The sequence below is a fragment of the Glycine soja genome, chromosome 2, assembly GCF_004193775.1.
Source record: "Glycine soja cultivar W05 chromosome 2, ASM419377v2, whole genome shotgun sequence".
Taxonomy (NCBI): Eukaryota; Viridiplantae; Streptophyta; class Magnoliopsida; order Fabales; family Fabaceae; genus Glycine; species Glycine soja.
The window spans coordinates 7944928-7968647 of NC_041003.1; the positions used below are offsets into that span (position 1 = coordinate 7944928).

Genomic DNA, 23720 nt, shown 5'->3' on the forward strand with positions numbered 1-23720 from the left:
GGTACGTTTCACAAGAGATAAGAGAAGAAAAGAACTTCCACATAGACACGGAAGGTATACTGTTAGGTGTTAGCAATCTGTTAAATGCTAATCAAACAAAATATTCATCACAAACGAAGTATATGAATCTTGACATAGCCTACCAAAGATGACCATTGGCATCGGAATATCAAAATTTTTAAAACCTTCCTCTCTACTTTCCTTCGCCTTTCTCCTTTCTAGGTTTGTGTCAGAAAAAATATTTATTGTTATTGTTATTTTAAATGTTTTACGCTTCTAAGAAAAAAAAATCAATAATTAGGAAGTTCAGATGAAAAGTTATGAATTAAAAATTTCATATAATATATTATTCACACAAGTTTTTTTTTTTTTTACTGAAACACAATATTTTTTATAACACTTTCTACAACATTATTTTTTTTCATTATTTTTCTCATCACTTCACTATCTTAATCATATACTTCTCTCTCATTTCTTCCTATCTCACTCTTTTATAAAAAATTTACAAAAAAAAATATTGCATAGCTAAACATTTCTCAAAAGTTATTACGTGAATACGTATCTGATCAGTGCTTGAATAAATTAATTATGAGTATATTATCTAAAAATATTTTATTTATTTATTAGGTACATTTATATGTGAAAATATATTTTTTATTATTATTTTATAAGTTTAATTTCTATCCATTAATGCTCAAAATTATTTTATACTGTCTGTTTAAATTACTTTAAAACAATTATTTTAAAAGTTAATAAACTTATTATATATAGTGAATGATTGAATAAAATTTTTTAAACTCTCATTATATAACTTTTTTCTCTTATTTTATACGTATCACTTATAATTAATTTTAATTTTAGGAGTCACATTTCAAATAAATGACTATTAAACTTCTATAAATATTCTATCATTTAGATCTGTTTGTTTAATTTTTAAAAAATATTTAAGATTGTACAAAAAGCAATTTGTTTTATAGATTTTTTTTCTTTAAAGGTGAACCAAATTTTTTTCATTTAATTAAAATATAAAAAACACTTTGTATTTTGAAAGTTATTAATAATTTCAATTTTGTTTTCTCAAAAACTACCCAAGTTAATTTCCTCAAAGTAATTAGAAAATGACTTATTTCCGAGTTTTTTAAAACAAACTTAAATAAAGTTATTAAAAGATTTTGAAAGTGATAAATTTCTTTTTAAAATTAAAGCTGATATTCTGTATAATATATAAATAATTAATTAACACACTCTTTCGCTTTGCCATAAAAGGTAAATGGATTTCGTCAATCGTCATAAAGGGAATCTCCAGTCCCCACATACTTTAGGTAACTTGCTGAGTCGCTGTTTTGCTATCTTTTTTCTTTTTTCTTAAAAAAGTAAGTGAATTGCCGGGTGCCACCTTTTCAAATCCTGAAATTAATAGACGAACGTATTCCAGGTTCAAACACTAAACCAACATGCATGAATGTTTTTTTTTTTTTTTTTTAATTTGATTTATTATGACTTAAGATACACGCTAAAGAGAAACTTTAATTTTCACTTTTTGTTTTCTAAATCAGTATTTAGTTGCAATGAAAATGAATTTATTTAAATTTGTCTATAATGTTAAATTTAGTTTTTTTCTTCTAAATCACTTTATGATTTTATTTGATAATTATTATATAGTTTTTTTCCTTCTAAATCAATATTTAGTCCATATTCACCTTTAATTATGATTTGATAATTCTCAAACAATGATTATTGCTCCGGGTAATTACTGTCGAACACAAGACTTTGGTAGGTATGTGATTCATTGTCCTCGATTAAAATGGGAACATGATGGGGGCATTTTTCAACTTCAAGCATAAAATTAAAAAGTGAGCTTATGCAGGCAAAGACAAGACCAAGACAAAAGTTAGTGGGCAACTTTTCATCAGATTGAAAAGAGAATATTTTAGGTCATCTTTTCAAAATATTGGTACTTTTATATTAAAACTCGATCCTACTATAGAAAATTTATATTATACCGGATCCTACTATAGAAATGGGTCTTAATTAATTTTGTCAGTAAAAATTAAGTGAGAAAAAAAATCATAATAAATCTAAATTTTAATTGTATTATGAATTTGTGATCAATGTGACTACGTACCAATATTTTTTAGGGTCCCCATCAAGATTCATTATTCTTAATATTGTGATATATTTTTTCGATATTTTTAATTATTTTTTATTTTATTGATATATTGTGTATTTCACGCTTTATACATATACACGTAAAGTTAAACTACTTTAAATTAGATTGAATTAATTAAGAATGAATTTAGAATCAAACTTATTAGGTAGTAAAATAATAAAAAAAAACAAAATTATATCAAAGGACATTGCTATTGAAATTTGTCCAAAGTACATTCAAGGTTGATCATGTACTCCTGCTAGGATCCCTAGCATAAAATCCAGATTGCAGCAATTTTTTTAAATTTTATTAGTAACTCAGATTGCAGAATTGATATTTGCTCATATATAAATTAATTAGAGTCCCCTTTGGTTTAGGGCACAAAATGAATTTAATTTATCAAAACTATAAATTTGAGATTAATTAATTTCTGTTTTTTTTTTCAACAAATAAAAAGACTATATTGATATCTAGTATGGTGCAAGGGGTACCATCCCATTTACATCAATTCTGATATATATATCTACCACATTTACAGCAACACGACCATACAAAGTCACCATCACAAAAAAGAGCCCGTGGCTAGCATTCTGAACCTAAAAAAAAAAAATATACTTTCTACCAATATTATTAGAACAAAAGGTAAAAGCAATTGAAAAATGAATTCTTATTCCTTTAGCTCATTGTACAATGTACAATATATACAATAACAGAAACAAAAAAGACTAACTTAACCAACTAATCATAATGGACTAATAGCTAAGCTAACTATGGTAATAATCCTAACTAGAGTTGGTTGTAATACTCCTCCTCAAGTTAGGTGCATAGATGTCTAGAAGGCCTAACTTGGACAAAAAAACAGAGAATTTGCAGTGAGGCAAGACCTTGGTGAAGATGTCAGCAAGCTGTTGATGAGTAGGTAAGTATATCTGCTTGATAAAATCAGAGTGCACATATTGTCTTATGAAATGACAATCAATATCTTTGTGCTTAGACCCATCATTTGAAGTTGGATTCTCAGCCAATGCAATAGCTGATTTATTGTCACACATGATCATTGTGGAATCAAGAGTAATCTAGAACACACGAAGAAGCTGCCGCAGCCACAATAACTCACTGGTAAGAGAAGCTAAAGCTCTATACTCAGCCTCTGCTGAGGACCTTCCAACAGTGGGTTGCTTTTTTGACTTCCAACATATGAGAGATGAGCCCAAGTAGATACAAAAACCAGTTGTTGACCTTCTAGTATCCTTGCAATTGCCCCAGTCAAAGTCTACATAAGCTGTGACGGTGGAATTGCTGTTTGCAGAAAAGAACAAACCTTGGGCAGGAGTTGCTTTGAGGTATTAAAGGACTTGATGAAGAGCTTGAAGGTGAGGTGTCCTTGGAGTTTGCATAAACTGGCTAAGCTTGTTTATGGGAAAAATAATATCTGGCCTTGAGATAGTCAAATACATTAACCTTCCCAACAGTCTTCTGAATTGAGTAGGGTCTTCAAGAACTTCACCTGCAGTGCCATCCAATTGAAGACCAGGATCCATTGGAATTTTTGCAGGTTTGCAATTGGTGAAACCAATATCTTCTAACAACTCTAGGGTGTATTTCCTTTGGTTCAAGTGAATTCCTTTTACAGACTTAGCTATTTCCAAACCAAGAAAATACTTTAAATCACCTAGGACCTTGAGTTTGAACAAACCTTGCAACTGTACAATGACTCTGTAATTAGAGGTTTGTTTGGGCCAGCTATGATGATGTCGTCCACATAGACTAATAGGAGAATCATAGAATCATTGCCCCCTTTAGAAAATAGAGAGTTATCTGCAGTAGATTGATTGAATCCCAGCTTGATGATGGAATTGGAAAATTTTTGGAACCACTTAGTTCAAGCCATACAAGGACTTGTGTAACTTGCACACTTGATGCTCCCCCTTTCCAGGATAACCTAAGGGCAGATCCATGTACACTTCTTTAAATAAATCTCCATTTAAGAAGGCATTGTTGATGTCAAGTTGTGTGAGATTCCACTGTTTCTGAGCTGCCATGACAAGCAATAACCTGACTGTAGTCAACTTTGCTACAGGTGAAAATGTGTCAACAAAGTCTACACCCAACTGCTGTGTGTAACCCTTGGCAACTAGACGTGCCTTATGCTTGTCTAGACTACCATCAGAGTTGATTTGTTCTTATACAACCACCTGCAGCCTATTGTTTGCTTGCCTGGAGGTAAAGTGACAATGGACCAAGTCTTGTTCTCTTCCAAGGCTTTTATTTCCTCATTCATAGCATTCCTCCATTGAGGATACTTCACAACTTGGTGATAGTATTTTGGTTCATAATGTTGATCAATATTGCATATGAACGTTTGATAAGGAGTGGATAGAGCAGAGAAACTCATGTAGTCAAACATAGGGTAGGTAGTTTGATGTATGTAAGCATCTAGGTAGGAGGGGGGGATTAGATACACAAGTTGATCTTCTAAGGACAGTATCTGGTTGTGTCACAGTGACTGGTTCAGTTTCCTGACTAGGCTCATTTGGTTCATCTGCAGGAACTGGTTCATTTTCTGCAGTGATTGGAGGTTCGCCTGTAGTGGATACAGGCTCTGTTTGAAGGTCAATTGTGTGTGTTTCAATAGGTTTGGGCAAGACAATGTGCTCAAAAGGATCCTCAATGGTTGTTGGTTCACTAGCAGATGTGAAGGGAAATTTATGTTCAACAAAAACAACATCTCTTGATATAGTAAACTTCCTGTTAACTATATCATACAGTTTATACCCCTTACAACCAAGAGGATATCCTAGAAAGACAGTAGGAACTGCTCTAAGTGAGAATTTATTTCTCTGATGCAATGGTACAACAACATAACATAGGCAACCAAAAACTCTATGGTGTTCATATGGTGGTTGTTTTTTTGTAGAGAATCTCATATGGTGAACAACCTTTAAGAGCAGGAGTAGGCACTCTATTAATTAGAAAAATTGCAGTGTTTATACATTCTCCCCAAAAACGAATTGGAGCCTTTGATTGAAACAATAGAGACCTAGCAACATTCAACAAATGTTGATGCTTTCTTTCCACCACTGAATTTTGCTCAGGCCTATAAGGGCAACTAAACTGATGCAATGTCCCTTGTTCACTTAGAAAGTCATCAAGTTTTAGTTCTTTGGCATTATCAGATCTCAATTGCTTTATAGGCTTGTCAAAAATTGTTTTAACAAAAACAAAGAAATTCTTGATCAACTGAGTAGCCTCAGACTTATTTTTCATTAAATATAACCATGTAAACCTAGAACTATCATCAACAATAGTCAAAAAGTAATGCTTTCCATCATGAGTAGCATGTTGATATGGTCCCCAAGTGTCCACATGTATGAGATCAAATGGGGACTCGGAATAATGGTTATTTGAAATAAAAGAAAGCCTTCTAAATTTGGACAGGGGGCAGACCATGCAATCTTTAGAACTATGAGATGTCAAATGCAATGAATTTTTATTTGCAAAAAGTTTCAAAATCTTGTCAGATACATGTCCCAAACGGGAATGCCACAAAGATTGTTCACTAAGAACATTATTACAACCTGTAACTACATCATTACAGTTTGAAGAGTGTGAATTCACAAGTGTGCGTGAGGCGGCAAATGTGAGTGTGTGCTCTGTATGGAGAAGAAATAGATTAAGATGGAGATCACCTCTGCCAATCGTCTTGTGTGTTTGAGTGTCCTGGAAAAGAACAAAAGTGTCTTCAAACAACATACCAATTTTACAATTGGGAGTGATCTTAGGCACAAAAATCAGATTAACATGAAAAGAGGGAATATAAAGGACATTATGCAAAACAATGCGAAAATTTATCCTAACAGAACCAGTTCCAACCACTTGAACTCTAGTTCCATTTGGTAGAAGCACAAACTTGTTTTTTTTTTGAATTTGAAGTTAAAGAGAAATTCAGGAAAACAAGTAATGTGAGCTGTTGCTCCAGAATCAACAATCCAAGCATTAGGTGCTTGGAAAGGGGAATTTAAAGTAGATTTTAATGTGCCTATGGTTTCATTACCCGCCGTGTCAGAGGAGTCTTGCTGAGAGGCACCAGGCAGCTGTGCCATTTGAGCTTGAAGGAGGGCAAGAACTTGCTGGCATTGTTGTTGAGACCAAGATTGACTTTGTTCTCCTAATGCAACTTCAAGAATGTTATTCACTAAGTTATTTGCAGCTGAAGTATTCCCAGATTTCTTGAAGCTTGGAGGGTATCCATGGATCTTGAAGCATTTTTCCTTTGTGTGCCCATGGATGTCGCAATGAGAGTAGAACGGTCTATCCTTGCGAGTAGGTTTTCCCTTGGCATTGGATTGGGTTACAGAACAAGTCATTTCAGTAGGAGGAGCAGAATTTGGTTGAACACCAACAAGCCTCTGAGTTTCATCTTGAAGCAATAATGAGAAGGTCTCATCAATATCCGGAATCGGTTTCATCAACAAGATTTGACCTCTAGCATGGGCAAAACTCTCGTTGACACCCATTAGAAATGACATGACAAATTCCTCTTTGATGGAAGCAAGAAGTGGAGCAACCCCGCCGCAATTACAACTGTGATTGGCCTTGAGTTCACCCAGCTCAGCCCAAAGCCCTTTGAATCGCGTGAAGTAGATGTTGATGGAGTCCGTTCCTTGAACACAATTGAGTAATGCTTTCCACAATTGGAAGATTTTGGGTCCATTCTTGATGTTGAAACGTTTCTCAAGATCGTTCCAGATGTTGGATGTAGAGGTTGAGTAAATGACACTCGTGCTAATTTCCTTTGTGAGTGAATTCAAGATCCACGACACAACAATGCTGTCGTTTCTTTTCCACATGCGAAGCTTTGCAGTATCACTGAAATCGGGAATTGGGATGCTGCCATCGACGAAGCCCAATTTGTTCCGACCATCGAGAGCCGAGATCATAGAGCGCCGCCATGTGAGATAGTTCAAGCCGTCGAGGGGCTTGGAAACGAGCACCAATCCTGGGTTATCCGTATGGTGGATGTAGAAAGGATCCATGGGGTCGACCGGAGAATAAAGAGTCATTGCCGGAGTGGAGCGAGAGGTGGTGGTCATTACGGGGGTTTCTTCTTCTGATACCATATTAGAACAAAAGGTAAAAGCAATTGAAAAATGAATTCTTATTCCTTTAGCTCATTGTACAATGTACAATATATACAATAACAGAAACAAAAAAGACTAACTTAACCAACTAATCATAATGGACTAATAGCTAAGCTAACTATGGTAATAATCCTAACTAGAGTTGGTTGTAATAAATATTCCTATCACCATAACACGAAATAGACAGAAGTTAAAAAAACAAGTTTATCATATCTGTCCAAAACAAAGAACATGTATATTGTAACATTCTTATATAATCCTTTGAGACACTCCAGAGGAGTTTGGGTATGTATTGCTTGTTGTTTTTCTTTTATATCTCAATGTTTATTGTCTTATATATGCTTATTTGAGCTGTAATCATGAGATAATCATGTGTTTGAGCCGGTTAATAATTAAAAGTATTACGAATGATAAATTTTTATTTCTGAAAATTTAATTGCATAGTATTTAAGGACTCAAACTCGAAATTTTATTAAGTTTAATTTGAATATGCATTTCAGTTAACAACTTAACATCAATTAACTTTTCAAAATTATTTTTGGCCAAATTTTAAATAAACATATGCTAATTAAGAACCAAAAAACATGTAATGGGAGAAGTTCAATGAGAATGAAATCATATATAAGAAATTAGATACTTTAACATTGATATTTTGTAGATTCAAGTACAACTTAGTCACTTAATTTCCACTGGGTGAAGTAATGATTCTAACAAGAATCATGCATGCAAGTAAATCAAACCACTGGACACACGATTATCTCTTAAGCATAAGCCAAAGCTAGAAAAAATGGTCTTCCCTATTTCAAGGGCACAAAACAAAAACATTGCAGAAGAAATTGGAACACTGAAAGCAACTAGAGTTAGCATCCCCAATGCAACACTTGGTCTAGTCCACATCAAATCTGCAGCAACCCTATTGCATTGCAAACATCTTCATCATAGACTCATAGTGATCATAACACTTCTTCTCCCAATCCAGCGCTATCATGCTCTCATCCACTAGTTTACCCTCGTGATTATCTCTTTCGTTACTTGCTCTCACAATCGTGCTGTTATGGCCCCTCCTCTACACTGCACGCCCAATATGGAAATAGTATGCTTGCAAGATGAAAGATATGAATAAGATGTTGTAATTTTAATGTTTATTTCAAAATATTTTTTTTATTAAAAATATTTAATTAAAGAATATTATAAATTATTTATAACTAACATAATTTGTTTCATTGGAGATTTTGATAACTAACTTAATTTGTTTTTGAACTTTGGAGATTTTGTTAACTATCAATATTTGTTTTGACTATCTAAAATCAATTGATAATATATCTTACGATATATTCGTTTAACTAACACTAACCAATCAAGCACAACAATTTGTGAGAGAACTCTAAGGAAATTTGCCAAAAAAAAAAAAACAAAGACAAGGACCAACATGTATACCAACCATATATATAAACATTTCCTACGTACACATAATATATTCCTTTGGCATTTTTGTTTCCAAAAAAAAAAAATAACATGGGTGCTTACATGAGCAACTTGGTTGACCATATTTTTTTTTATATTATTATTATTTGTTCTTTCTTTTTGTTTCAATTAATCTCTCTCCCTCTTTATTTCTGGATTGGTTATCTTTGCGAGTTATGTAACTTTAGCTCCATTAAAAAGTTCTTGTTGCATCCTCAGAGGTTTGCGTGGGACACTATGAACAAACCTTTTAGGTTTGTCATGCCTCAGGAAGTTCAACTGCATTTGTGATTTTTGACTTCAGCAGCAACAATATAAAATGTTTATATCATGGCTAAAGCCACAAAACCTGTCAACAATGCTAATGCTTCCAATCCCACGCCACTGACTGCAACTTTTGCTAAGTCGCTGGCTGATGTCTCAAAAATTGAGGTCTTCATTGGCCAAAACTTTTGTCATTGGCAAGAACACATTCATACCTTGTGGATATGCATCGAGTTGTCTTCGCTCTTTCCACTCCCAAACCTGATGCCGTTACTGATGCCAATCAACTTCAACAATGGGTTCAGGCCAATAATGTATGTCATCACACTTTGTTAAGTGCCTTGTATAATGATCTTTTCGATGTATACTGCTCCTACAAGGAATCCAAAGAGATATGAGACTCTCTCATACTTAAATACATTTCTGAGGACGTGGTCAAACAAATATTCATCATCTCCAACTACTACTGTTGGACTATGAACAAAGAAAAAGACATAAAGGTACAAATCAACGAATACCACAAGCTGCTGGAAGACTTGAAGACTGAAAACATCTCTTTGCCTGATGAGTTCGTTTTTGAACTCTTGATTGAGAAGTTGTTGGAGTCCTTGACAAACTACAAACAACATTTAAAGCACAGACACAAATAGATGTCATTTCCAAACCTTATCACCTACATTATCATTGAAGATACAAATAGGAAAGAAAGTGTTGCAGCATATCATTCAAGATACAAATAGGAAGGAAAGTGTTGTAGCAAGGACCAAAGCAATGTCTTCCAAGGAAAACATGGTACAAGACAAACCGTTTCATAAGAAGTATGTCAACAAAATTGATCACAACAATAAGAAAAAGTACAAACATAATAACCCACGTGTTGCTCCTTCTAATCCCATCCCATGTGCTTCTGCTTCTAATCCTTCTTTTAAGAAAAAATGAGCCTGTTTTGTTTGTGGGAAGCCAGAACATTTTGCTCCTTAGTGCAAGTACATAGTTGTGAGAAATGACAATCCTCCTAAGCCTAGGGATAACCTGGTTGAAGGAGATGACATTATTACTGCAGTCATTTCTCAAGTGAATGTTGTCACCAATGTTAACAAATGAGTGGTAGACTCTAACGCTACTAGGCATATATGTGATAGTAAGAGCATGTTTACCTCCTACACTGTTGTAGGGGATGGAGAAAAACAAGTTTATCTTGATGATTTGAGAACTACTCCAGTTTAAGGAAAGGGAAAAGTTTTTCTCAATCTCACATATGAAAAAATACTGGCTTTGAATGATGTGCTACATGTTCCCTCTATCAGAGTTAATATTGTTTCTGTAGCATTGTTGGGAAAGGTTGGGGTAAAGATATTCTTTGAGTCTGATGAGATAGTTATGACTAAGAATAATGTATTTGTGGGGAAGAGTTATTGTCATGAGGGTCTCTTTGTACTCAATGTTTCTGAAGTGATTAATGAGAATACATCTTCTTCTGCAATTACTTGATTGATTCTTATGATATATGACATGCTAGATTAAGACATGTTAATCCACTATATGTTATGAAATTGCAACGACTAGGTTTAATTAATATGCATGATAAGCAAAGTAAGAAATGCAAAATATGTGTTGAATCAAAATTAACTAAGAAATCATGTCCTTCTGTACAACGTGAAACTGAATTGCTAGGCTTAATTCATTCTAATCTTGCTGATTTAAAACAAACTACGAAAAAAGGAGGTAAGAGTTATTTTGTAACCTTTATAGATGATTACTCTAGATACACTAAAGTTTATCTAATTAGACACAAAGATGAAGCGTTTGATATGTTTTTATCTTATAAAGTCGAAGTTGAAAATCAATTGAATAGAAAAAAGAAGAGGCTAAGATTTGATAGGGGTGGTGAGTACACTTTGTTTAATGACTTTTGTGAAAAGGAAGATATAATTCATGAAGTAACCCCACCATATTCACCCAAGTCAAATGGAGTAGATGAAAGGAAAAATAGAACCCTAAAGGAAATGATGAATGCTTTAATTGTTAGTTCCTTTGCTCCTAACAACCTTTGGGGAGAAGCCCTTTTGACTGCTTATTTTTTTTTACAAAATTTAATTCCACATAAGAAAATAGGTTTGAGCCCTTATGAGTTATGTAAATGATATAAACCAAACCTGAAATATTTGAGAGTGTAGGGGTGCCTAGCCAAAGTGATGTTACCCGATCCAAAGAAAAGGAAAATATGATCTAAGATTTTTGATTGCTTCTTTATTGGTTATGCTAAACATAGTGCTACCTATAGGTTTCTAATTCTTAAGAGGGGTATGATTGAGTGCAACACCATCATGTAGACTAAGAATGCCAAATTCTTTGAGGACGTTTTCCCTTTGAGGTATAGTGCTAGTTTCAGTACTGTTTCTAGCCTTGAACAACTAGTTGAAACCTATAGTGAACCTATAAGTGAGGATTTTAGGAGAAGTAAAATACATAGGATAAAGAAATCTTTTAGAGATGAATTTTATACATATCTTATTGAGGATGATCCCTTAAGTTTTTCAGAAGCTATTAGTTCTTCAGACGCAAACCTTTGGGAGCAAGTCATTAGGATTGAAATTGATTCTATTAAAAAAAATAATACATGGACTTTAGTAGATCTACCTGAGGATGCAAATCCTATTGGATGTAAATGGATCTTTAAGAAGAAGTATAACCCTGATGGGTTTGTAGTTAATTACAAGGCAAGGTTGGTTGCTAAAGGGTTTATTCATAAACCTAACAAATTTTTTTGATACCTTTGCACCTGTTACAAGGATTTCCTCCATTAGGATTTTGATAGTCTTAGCTGCAATCCATAAGTTAGTGATGCATTAGATGGATGTTAAGGCAACTTTCTTGAATGGTGATTTAGAGGAAGGGATATATATGACTCAACCTAAGGGGTGTGTGGTGGATGGTCAAGAGAACAAAGTGTACATACTTTTGAAATCCCTATATGATTTAAAACAAGCGCCTAAACAATGACATGCAAAGTTTAATGAGACTTTACTTGTTGATGGTTTTTCTAGTAGTGATGTTGATAGATGTGTGTATTCAAAGTCTATGAATGATGATCATGTTATTATATGCTTATATCACTACTACAAAATTTACTTTTTGCATTGTTAGAATAACATCAGTTTTCTATAAAACCGTTGTAAACCAAAACGTGGTGGCATAATCGTAAATAACATGATTTCGTCAACACCGATTTTACTAAAAACCGATGTTAACATTGATACTTTAATGTCGGTAGTTTCAACATCGATTAATAATCAATATTAAAAGTCCTTAATAACCAATATAAAAAGCCTATTTTCTAGTAGTGTATGTGGATGACATGCTTATTTTTGGTACATGCAATGGTATAGTTTTTTAAACTAAATCTTTCTTAGCATCTAAATTTGATATGAAAGACATGGGTGAAGCAAGTGTTATTTTGGGATTTAAAATTATAAGGAAAAGAGATAGTATATTACTATCGTAAGAGCATTATGTTGAGAAACTTCTTAGGAAGTATAAATATTGTGACTTTAAGTCAGTGGGTATCCCTTATGATGTTAACCCTCAATTAAAGAAAAATAGAGGAGAACCAATTGCTCAAACTTAATATGCCCAAATCATTTGGAGCTTACTGTATTTGATGAACTTTTCTAGACCTGATATTGTATATGTAGTAGGTAGATTGAGTAGATATACCCATAGTCATAATCAAGACCATTGGGATGCACTTACTAGACTCATGAGATATATGAGAGGTACCATGGATTATGGTATTGAATATAATGAATTTCCCGCAGTACTTGAAGGATATAGCGATGCTAACTGGATATCTGATTCAGACAAAATCCTCTAGTGATTATGTGTTTACTCTTGGTGGTGGTGAGATAGCTTGGAGATCAGTTAGACAAACTATTATTGCTAGATCAACAATGGAGTCAGAGTTTGTTGCTCTAGAAATGGTTGGTAGTGAGGTTGACTGGTTGAAACCAACCCCATCAATATCTATGCTTGTGATTCCCAGTCAACGATAATTATGGCTAAGAATAAAACATTCAATGAGGAAAAACATACACATACAACTTAGACATAATTTGGTCAAGTAGCTGCTAAAATATGGAACAATTTCCATAAATTATGTGAAGTCAGAAGGAAACTAAGCAGATCCTTTGATAAAACCCCTAAGGAGGAATATGATATTAGAAACATCGAGGGGAATGAGACTTAAGCCATTTGAAAACAAACAAGTGATGGTAATTCAACCTTTGGGATCGGAGATCCCATGAAGAAGGTTCATATGGGTAAAAACAAGTCACTTGTCAGTTCTGCTAATACTCAAATTGATTTTTATCAATTTCCTTTTAGTCCCTTCCTATGGTGTGAGAAAGTGTTAGAGTTGCATTAATAAGAAGATAAACTTTATAGTAAACTATATGCGTTTAAGAAAGCTTTACATCTTATAAAGTTTTTAATGATTTTCATATCCCTTATGGGTGGTGTATGATTTGCAGCATGCACTTGATAAAATCATCTATATGAGTGTCAAGTGGGCCCGCTTGCATGAGATCTTGGCGAGATCTCTAGAGTACTAATGAATATTGGACACGCGCATGGCCTAGTAGCACAACACAACGATAACAACAAAGACTGTGGGGGTGTCTTGTGATTGATAGACCACTATCACACACTAAGTGTTTTTGGTTCATATAGCTTGCTATACCAACTACACTGTGTGTTCAGTCTTTATTTGTCTAGGTTTGATTCATATAGCTTGCTATACCAGGTCCGATGCATTACAACTCATGTTAATCTAGGAATTTTCTTTTATTTATTAAACGTAATTTATTCTTTTGAAATATGTGAGAGATTTTGATAACTAACTTAATTTGTTTTTGAACATTGAAGATTTTGTAAATATTTTCTTTGACCATTCACAACAATTAATTGATGATATCTTTTAACTATGATTTCACCGTATATTTGTTTAACTAACTAACACTCAACCAAATACAATAACCACAACTGGCATGCTCATTGCACCTAGCTTGTACATATATTACAAAAGCAAGTGCATGAAAAGCTCCAAGGAATTAATTGTCAAAATGCCAAGGACCACATATATAAACCTTTCCTGGGTACACATAATATATTCTTTTGGCATTTTTGTTTCCAAAAAATAAAAATAAAAATATGGGTGCTATCCTCGGAGGTTTACGTGAGACCACAAATAAATATTTTAGATAAATGATTGTCACACTACATAAAATTCAATCACATTCATGATTTTCGACTTCAGCAAAAACACAAAAAACTTCATTATTCTTAGGGAAATTAATTAGTTAACCCAAGAACTTAGAGCGTCCTAAATTAGTTTCTTTATTTTATTTTATCAGTGGAGTGGAATGAACAAGAAAGAGTGATAATACTTATACGAGATATGCAATGCAACTGTGTAAATGACGTGAACGAGTAACACATTTTTCATATTCCCCAACTAAGAACGGTGCGTTGACCAGGTACGCGTTCATATCAAGAGAAAGGAGAAAATTTTATGTTTTTTTGGAAGGCAAAGATGGTATGTGTATACTAATATAAAGACTACACAAGATCGATGTACAGTTAGTTTACTTACATAAAAAAAAAGGATTTCAGATATATATACATTAATTGCTAACAAAAGACTAGATGTGATCAAAATATATATGTGTCTCCAACTGTATCAGTTGTTTAAATACAATAAAAGATTGATAAACGAAAAAAAGATTATCTTTATGGTGTTCAAAATCCCCCCGCATCAAATTGTTGTTCTCTAAAAGCAATTCTGTTTCTCCAGTTCCATTGGCACCAACAAGTTACATGCCATAGAAAGCATCTTCATCTTTGATTCTTCCTTTCGCAAGCATATAAGCCAAACAGTGTATAAGCTGTGAAAGCCTTCAGGAATGACCATGTTCACCCCATCCATCTAAAGACCTCATACCAAATCTAAGTTGTCACGGGACATAAGATAAACACAAATGGTTGTTTAATACTCATTAAAATATATAATGCGGTAATATATAATTAAAAATAAGAACTCTTGTATACTTATATAGTTGTTCAGTTTTAATAAAATTGGATATCAACAATTAAGATTACATATGAAATCATTGATATATAGTATAATTCTTTGTGTAACTTATATAGATGTATATGAATTAATTTATCCCTTCACACACACATGCATGCAGTGGCAAACCTATGTGCAGTTACAAAATGCGTGTGGAGATACAGAAAGGAATTGAAATGGATGGCTGTTGAGTGTTGACAATAACGACTAATATTATAGCGTATTTATTTTTGGTTTGAAATGGTGTTCAATATACATCAATCAAACGGTGTTCAATACTACTACAATTTACTAATAACTTTCCCGTTTCGGAAAGTGGGAGAACGTGTGCGTAAAACACACCCTACCCTATCCAAAGAATAAAAAATTTTGTGCGTGGATTCTAAGGCTGCTATGATATGATACGGTGTTTATCGATGTCACGAATATCTTACAAAGTCAGTAATTTAATCATTTACAGCACAGTTAGCAGATCTACTAGTAGAAGTAAAGTCGCACACGGCGGGTGAACAATTTTCTATAAATCAAGATGAAAACTATTTTTTATTCTGAATGAGAAGAAAAATGAAAGAATTTGAATCAAATGGTGATGTACATGTCTTCTTTCTTTTCTATTTTCACCATAACTTGGGCTCACACTATTTTTTTATTAGAATTTCATCATATCATTTAGTTTTTTATTGTGAGAAAACATGATCCTTATTAGTTTTTATCCGTAGAACTAAATAATATGTACCAAAAATTCAAAATAGTTATAATCACTAACATTTTGTTCAACTAAATTAAATTTCATTGATATATTATTCTTATATAAAGCCGATTAAACAAAAAGACGAATAATAATAATGACTAAGAAAATAGATGGACAATATCTTTCTGGATAAAGTCCATCGCATTAAGGCTAAATCTTTTATTCTCTCAAATAAGTTGGCGGCCAATCAAAATTCCTCATATCACATCAATAATATGACAATGATTAATTTTGGAAGGAGCAAACATGATTCTCACTAATTTCTTCCGGTGAACACACCTTAAATTTATGAGAGAATTTGAGTTTGATCTTATCAATCATAATAATTAGTTTTCAATTCCTTTAATTATTTAGCCGTGCAAATCTGTGCAAATCTGTTATTTCCAATTCTGATTTGTTGAGAATTATTAGGAGATTGGTAGCTTGATTCATTACATATTAGGGCTGTTTACTTGTATATATATCACTGTAAACTAATATCAAATTCATCAATAAAAGTTACAAACTTATTCCTCTATAGATCTCATTAGAATACACCCTATAGGAGAGACAATAAGTCACTTTGTTAGTTAATGACTGTAGTTACTTGATAGAATAAACTCTATAAATGGAGTATTAGTATACCAGATTAAATCATTTTATTCAATATGATTTCCTTTGAATTTTACTCTCAATTTTCAAACTCCCAAGCTTCCTTTTTCTTTCCTCCTCATCCTTTGATAACCAATAGTCACAGTTGAATGGACTCCAAAGATGATCAATTGCAAGTCCTCCTAGAGAACAACCAGCCGCATCACAAATAAATTATACCCTTCTGGGTAACAGATTAAATGTGTAGTCACACTTTTCTTTTCTTTTTTTTGCATGAGGAATGTGGACGACATTTAAATTTTCAGAAATTATTTAAGGATTCTAAAATTTTATACAAGAGTTTAGAAACTATAGCTAAAAGAAAACTAAATGGAAGAGGTGAATTAGATTCATGGATGATGATGAATGGCATCTGCATCAATCATCATATGAAGAATGAGGAGAAGCAGTGCAACCAGGATCGAATGGATCTTCAGAACCACAGCAATGCCAATACTGAAAAACTTTGCCAGAGTCAGGAGTATTCATTGTGCCCCCTTCATACACACTCTCAAACTTTCTCTTAGTTTCTCCTGTGAGGAAGATAGAAAGAGATGTGAATCAGGGCCAACTTAAATCCAAAATCCGAATAGTAACGCAAATGAATAACATAATATTGAAATTTGAAATGCACAAATTTTCGTCAATGTAATGGTTAGACGAAATTCGTAAGGTGTACAATTTGTCCCGATAAGGATTACACAAGATTTGCTTCCACTTTAGACTCAGTAGCAAAGTCTTTCACTAAAATACTTGTATGAGAAATTAGCCTTCTAATTGCATAACCCCACATCCGAGCTTGAGGTGTTAACGTCTTCATAATAGATCCTTCTTTGATCTCAGCTTTGCTAATAGTTTAATTTCCTTTGTTTAGACTTTAGACTCACATTATGGCTCTGTACTGCCAGAAGAAACCATGTTTTGGCTAGTTTTTTTGGCTACAGAAAACTCTATTTTAAGAGTGAAATCATAGGATCAATAAGGCAATAAGACATTAGTTCCAAAATCAGAAGTGCCTCATCATGAATGCCAATGAATCTAAATTACTCTTTGAGCTTTGTCTGCAGAAAATACAAATATGCTGCCTAACAGCACAGGCTCTAGATAAGATAAGAAGATTTTTTGCTCTCCTTCCCTGCAGCATTATATATATATATAATTTGTTAGTTAATTTTGCTCAGAGCAGATCACAGTCTGGATTTACACCGAACACCTGAGTAACATTCAGACCTACATACTGAAAAGCTACAGATTAATGACATGCTATTTGAACAGGAACCACCGAGTAACATAGGCCTCATATCTATATTCCGTTCCCCCCCGAAATTAAGAAAATGAATGGGTTTTATAGGCGTATGCTACATGTCCCAACTCCCAACTAATCAGTTGAGTCATCTTAATTTTCATAGTAATAGTCCTGGTCCTATTTAAGGATGAAAGATGTTTCCATAGAGAAGTAGCTTTCACGTTCCAACGAAAAGAAAGTAGTTAAGGACCCAATCTCCCAGAAGAAAGTGAACTAGGAAAGACATTGTGATAGCTTTAAAGAATTAAAAGGGTTAGAAGATAGCTGTGGTAATTATATCCCACGATAACCAATCTACTTAGTGGAAGCCCATCTATACCTCTCAACTCTCAAGTCTCTAGTGTATCACTAACTCAGAAGTCAGAACTTTAGCTAATAAGGAATTAGGTATTCACGATATAAATATTGGATATAACAAGTGATAATGGTTTTTATACCTACATTCAAGCCCTTGATATCGGGTTTTGAAGTAAAGAATTAAAGATAACCAATATATATAACTTAGCCATACTTTTGTCAGCCAAAACAAGTAAAAACCTCCATGAAAGCAGGGAACTTCAGAAGAGAAAAAAAAACAAAAAACATGTTCTGGTAAATTAACTTAGACAAATAAACCAGTTTTCTTCACTTAATTGAGATCAATTAATCTAGCAGTAATACGAGTTTTTTGACCAGGAATTTAATTAAATGATTTGAGATCATTGGAAGAAATCTGATTTCATATCATATGTGAGCTTCTGAATTAATCAACAAATATAGGCAAACTTCTCAGGAGGAACAATTATCTATTTACCTTTAAGTCCACCCAAACATACATAATCCATGTAGCAACGAATTAGAAGGGACATTCCTAGAGAGCTCAAGGTGGTAATATAGCATTAGAATAATCATCATATTCCTTTGTAATTTTTTTCATGTCAAAAGTCAATCTTTTTCTTATCAGATCAAAAAAAAAAATCAAAACTTGAACCTAAACATAGTGCAAGGGCAAAATAAGCATGAACTAAGTGAGAAACGAAGTGGGGAACCTCCAAAATGGGAAGTGTGAAATCGACAAGCATGAGGGTGATTGAGTGAAGGGTCGAATTGGGTTTTGCAGTTCTTGCAAGTTTTGAGGTTGATGCTGTTTTTCTGGTTCAAACTTGAGCAACACCGAATAGATGGGTATGTGAACGCGCATGTGTTGTTGGGCTTTGATGAAGTTATGCGTTGTGACTGCAGAGCTAAAAGTAATTTGTTCCCATGAAGAAGAGGATGATGAGAAAAGAAGAGAGCCATGGACCTATCACAACAAAGATAAGAATTGTATTGCTACTTTTCTCTCGTTTTGGTTTGGATTCCCTGAGGCTTGAGCAATGTTTTCACTGTGATAAAATCTAAGTATGTAACAATTAAAATTTGTATTAAGTGATTGACCTATTCATTAACTATACCTAAAGAAAATTAATCAAACAACAATATAAACACAATCTATTTAATTGTTAGTTCCTTGCTGATAAAAAAATATTTATTTAAATAAATGTAAAACTTTCGTTGACCCCTGTTTGAATTAGTTTGGTGAAAATTATCTATGTAAAGGATTGATAAATCAACAAATTTGATTATAAGAAAAAGAAAAAATATAGCTTTCACTTCATTGTGCACTTCAATATCAAAGGTAATTGTTTGGGAATGAATTTTCTTACGCTTTTTTTTGTTTTTTTAACACACCCTTTTTATATTCTGAAAATTAATTTATGGATAGAACAATTGCAAAATCTTATTTCCAAAATACAGAAGTCTGAAGTTTTAGTCACAACTAATTTAAATAATTAAAGGAAGAGTTTTGTTTATTAAATTAATTTTATTAAATTTAAATAAGATTGATTATAAAAATTGATACGTGTGGTATAAAAAAAATACTGAATATTTTAATATTTATAATAACCTATAACACATTTTAGAAAGAAAAAAAATCAAATAGTTAGGCTCCAAGAGGAACACTTGAGCCCAAATCTAAGCCCACTTTACATTGATGAGCATCAATCAAACAAAAGGGTCACCACCGCATCGAGCTAAAACAAAAAGAAGAGGGGAGCGAAGAAAAGAGAAGAGAAGAAGAAGATGGAGGTGAGTTTATCCTCAACATCATGTATACCCTTAAGCTCGAAGTTGAAGCATAAGCATGGCCTTTTCCACTCTCAAATTCCCATTCACACAGCTTCAACCAAAACCAGAAGAACCAAACCTTTGTCCGTTGTTAACGCCTCCAGACAAACCTTGTCTTCCAATTGGCTCGTTTCTCCACACGATTTTTCTGCATCCACCGCTTCCCCATGGCTTCCCAGATTCGAAGAGCTCGACGCCACCAACATGCTTCTCCGTCAAAGAATTATCTTTTTGGGTTCTCAGGTTCTCTCTCTCTCTCTCTCTACATATATATAAATATTTTGGGATGGATTTCGTTGTTGTTGTTTCCATATTTTAAGAATACCCTTTGTCTTTCTGGTTATTTTTTAAGGGAAATTTGCAAACTTGTTCATGTGGGCTCATTCTAAAGCACGCTCACAATATCAGAAGAATTAACAAACAGGAGAGAGAGAGAGAGAGAGAGAGAGAGAGAGAGAGAGAGAGAGAGAGCAAATAGGAAAATTGACATGATAGTGTGAAATTGCTGAAGAGATAATGTTTGATGCCGTTGATTTTAAGATTTTTTTGGCTTGTTAATGAGGGTTCATTCTGAACTGTTGGATGCCCCAATATATCAAAATAAAGAAGAAGATAAAAAACACTGTGAAAAGGGAATGAAACTGCAGAGAGAGACAGTATCTGATGTTGTGTTTGTGAATTGTTTTGTTTGATTAGGTGGATGATATGACTGCAGATTTTATCATTAGTCAGCTTTTGTTTTTGGATGCTGAAGACTCCAAGAAGGATATCAAGTTATTTATAAACTCACCTGGTGGTTCTGTAACTGCTGGTATGTTGAAAAGGTTTGGTTCACTGTTTTTACGCAATTATTTTTATCCACCTGACTGACAGATGCACTTGACTCTGAGCTCAATTTGTAATTCGATGTTAACTTTCTTTATCCCATGCACGAGATTTAAGGCTTTAATTCCTCAGTTTAGTGTTTTGCAACTTGTAGTAACATAAACAGACACTTAGCTAAGAGAGTATTGACTGCAACATTCTTATATATCTATAGGGAAAATATAATTTAGAAGCTAGTGAGTTGTTGGTCTGTGTTATATTTATATCCTGCTGTATTTACTGACAAAACAATAAACTATTAATCATACTGATTCTCAAGATAATTAAGATCTGTGATAACTTGAATCTCGTTAGAACATTTAAAAGGTTCTCTTGACAAGAGATTGAATGTATTGAATCTGTGATTTTAGGATAGGAACATGCTATTAGTGAAGTTTGGGGCATTGTTGAGTTTAATGAATCTGAATTATGTCTGTCTTCTGCTAATTGCTCTTTGTTTATCATTTCATGTAGGAATGGGAATTTATGATGCCATGAAGTTATGCAAGGCCGATGTGTCAACTGTTTGCCTTGGGCTTGCTGCATCCATGGGTGCATTTATCCTTGCTTCTGGTACAAAAGGCAAGAGGTATTGTATGCCAAATTCAAGAGTTATGATTCATCAACCACTTGGAACGGCTGGTGGAAAAGTAAGAATTTCCTCTTATATCTTTTGGCTTTGATTATTGTCAATTAGAAGTAGGTCTAAAATTTTTTGTGGTTATTTTTATTTGCATTTATATGATCAGGTTGAAGGTTAGTTTTAGATTTCAAGTGTATGTTGGAGAAGTATACAATGTGGAAGGCATACAATTCCTTTTAACTGCAAATACCTTTGTTTACTCAATTCCAACTTGAAATGAGTAAAAGAACCTCTAGTGTAAAGAGTAATCTACTCCAGAAAATATGTTGCTTAAATATAATAAACTGATTAGGTGACATTATTTGGTTTGTATTTATGCTAACAGCTAAACTATTCTTTTTTGCATACTCTACCAACTTAATGGGATTTATGTGTTTTACAAGTGATAACACAAACTTCAATAACCAAACATGCTAAGCATGAGGTGGCCGTGTGGTAGATTGAATTTCTGATTTCATCATCACACTATGGTCTTATTTACTTTGGTCTGTGCCTGTTGAGGTTCAAGCTTGTTGGCTGGAACCTGGAAGGAAAGTTTTAAAAGTGTTGATTTGGTTGGAAATTGAAAGGTCAACTTTTGACTGGCATGCCTTTCTTTGTAGATGCATTAGAATGGTGCTAGTTTGATATTCTAAGTAAAATTTTGCAGAAACCAAATCTGGTGAATATTTGAAGTGCAAAAAGTGAGTTTTGATAAATACTGTGACGTGAACTGTGATAATAGAAGCATTTTCCTGGAGTTGTTCTGCCCATCTATTATGAATTCATGATGTCTGCTGTAATTACTATGCAACTACAGTATGCATAATAGGTTCATTGAAATTAGCTTGTGTAACGCTTCTTAACATAAACACTCCATTTTATATTGCTAAAAAGGTAAAACATAATTGCAGGCTACAGAAATGAGCATTCGCATAAGAGAAATGGCATATCACAAGATTAAGATAAACAAGATACTATCACGAATTACAGGGAAACCTGAAGAGCAGGTTAGATATCAGATGGATCCCTTTTATCTAAATATCTTATTAGTTTGTCAACCAATATAATGCATATGTTTTACCCCCATTGCTTTATTTTATCTGCAGATTGAATTGGACACTGATCGTGATAATTTTATGAATCCTTGGGAAGCCAAGGAATATGGTTTAGTTGATGGTGTTATTGATGATGGAAAACCAGGATTGGTTGCACCAATTGGAGATTCATCACCACCACCAAAAACTCGGGTATGGGATCTATGGAAAATTGAAGGAAGCCGGAAAGCCAAGAAAAATTTGCCCTCAGAGCACAAGTTTTTGCAGAATGCATCCAAAGGAAGTGATGGTGATAAGGGCACTGGACAAGAAGGGGAAACACCCGTTGCTGTATAAGTTAGGGGAGAATGATTGTACTGCTTCTATACTCAATAGATCTGTTTATTTTAATTTGTTAATCACCTCATCCTGAAGATAAAAAGGGTTTTTCTCACTTAGACACAGAAGATCATATTCTACGTAGCATCCATACTGTATATTAATTATGTTAAATTTCATTATATGCTTCAAGTGTTAGATGCAAACTTAATGAATATGTTTACGTGTTTAATTGGCCTGCTTTGGAATGAAACTTCTGATAGTGCTTAGAAAGTAATCTGTTTGTTTGCTTTCCTAGAGGTTTCTAGGTTGGCTAATACATTCCATCCACAAAAAAAATAAAAATAAAAAACAGTAATCTGTTTATTTTGTGCTCATCAGTTTCTAGCACTAGATTGTTTATATTACATTCATTTTGTTGTATTTCTTGTAATATTAATAAAAAAAACTCTATTGATTCAATGAAGTATCTTTTTTTTCTTTCTAATTTGCCCTTGCAACTCAGAAGAGATTATATAGTTATTATGAATGTTATGTCATAAACTTATATGTTGCTTATACTTTAAAAGAGAAGGATAAATATCGGAGAATGAAATTTTATAAACACTAATTATTAATTTTTTTAAAAATCATTTTTGACAATTTTAAAAGATGATTTAAGGATCTCAAAACATTCCAGTACAGAGAATATGGAGTAATTGGAAGTGAAATTTTTTGTGCTAGAGATTAATAAAACTTTACATTGATTATCAATTGTCAAAAATCTGAGACCGGTTGTGTTCTGATAGTAATTCAATCACTAGACTAGCTTTTGTTGTTATAGGTGAAACCAAAGGAACGAAGTAGCTTGAACAAATTGAAAATAAACAAGCTTCCCA

At 33.3% G+C, this 23720-nt stretch overlaps 2 protein-coding genes across 2 annotated transcripts; one reads left to right on the forward strand and one right to left on the reverse strand.

Annotated features, from left to right (window-relative positions):
- Nucleotides 1–16670: 16670 nt before the first annotated feature.
- LOC114385049 lies at nucleotides 16671–19209 on the reverse strand. The gene is made up of 2 exons (XM_028344991.1): nucleotides 18861–19209; nucleotides 16671–17059 (listed from the first exon to the last, which is right to left on the reverse strand). Exons 1-2 carry the CDS (start codon nucleotides 19108–19110, stop codon nucleotides 16905–16907), a joined length of 405 nt encoding a protein of 134 aa, XP_028200792.1. The 5' UTR covers nucleotides 19111–19209; the 3' UTR covers nucleotides 16671–16904.
- Nucleotides 19210–19850: 641 nt separating this feature from the next.
- Nucleotides 19851–23074, forward strand: LOC114385056 (ATP-dependent Clp protease proteolytic subunit 3, chloroplastic-like). Its single transcript, XM_028345003.1, has 5 exons — nucleotides 19851–20223; nucleotides 20677–20791; nucleotides 21319–21494; nucleotides 22381–22476; nucleotides 22576–23074. Exons 1-5 carry the CDS (start codon nucleotides 19936–19938, stop codon nucleotides 22858–22860), a joined length of 960 nt encoding a protein of 319 aa, XP_028200804.1. The 5' UTR covers nucleotides 19851–19935; the 3' UTR covers nucleotides 22861–23074.
- The last annotated feature ends 646 nt before the right edge of the window (nucleotides 23075–23720 follow it).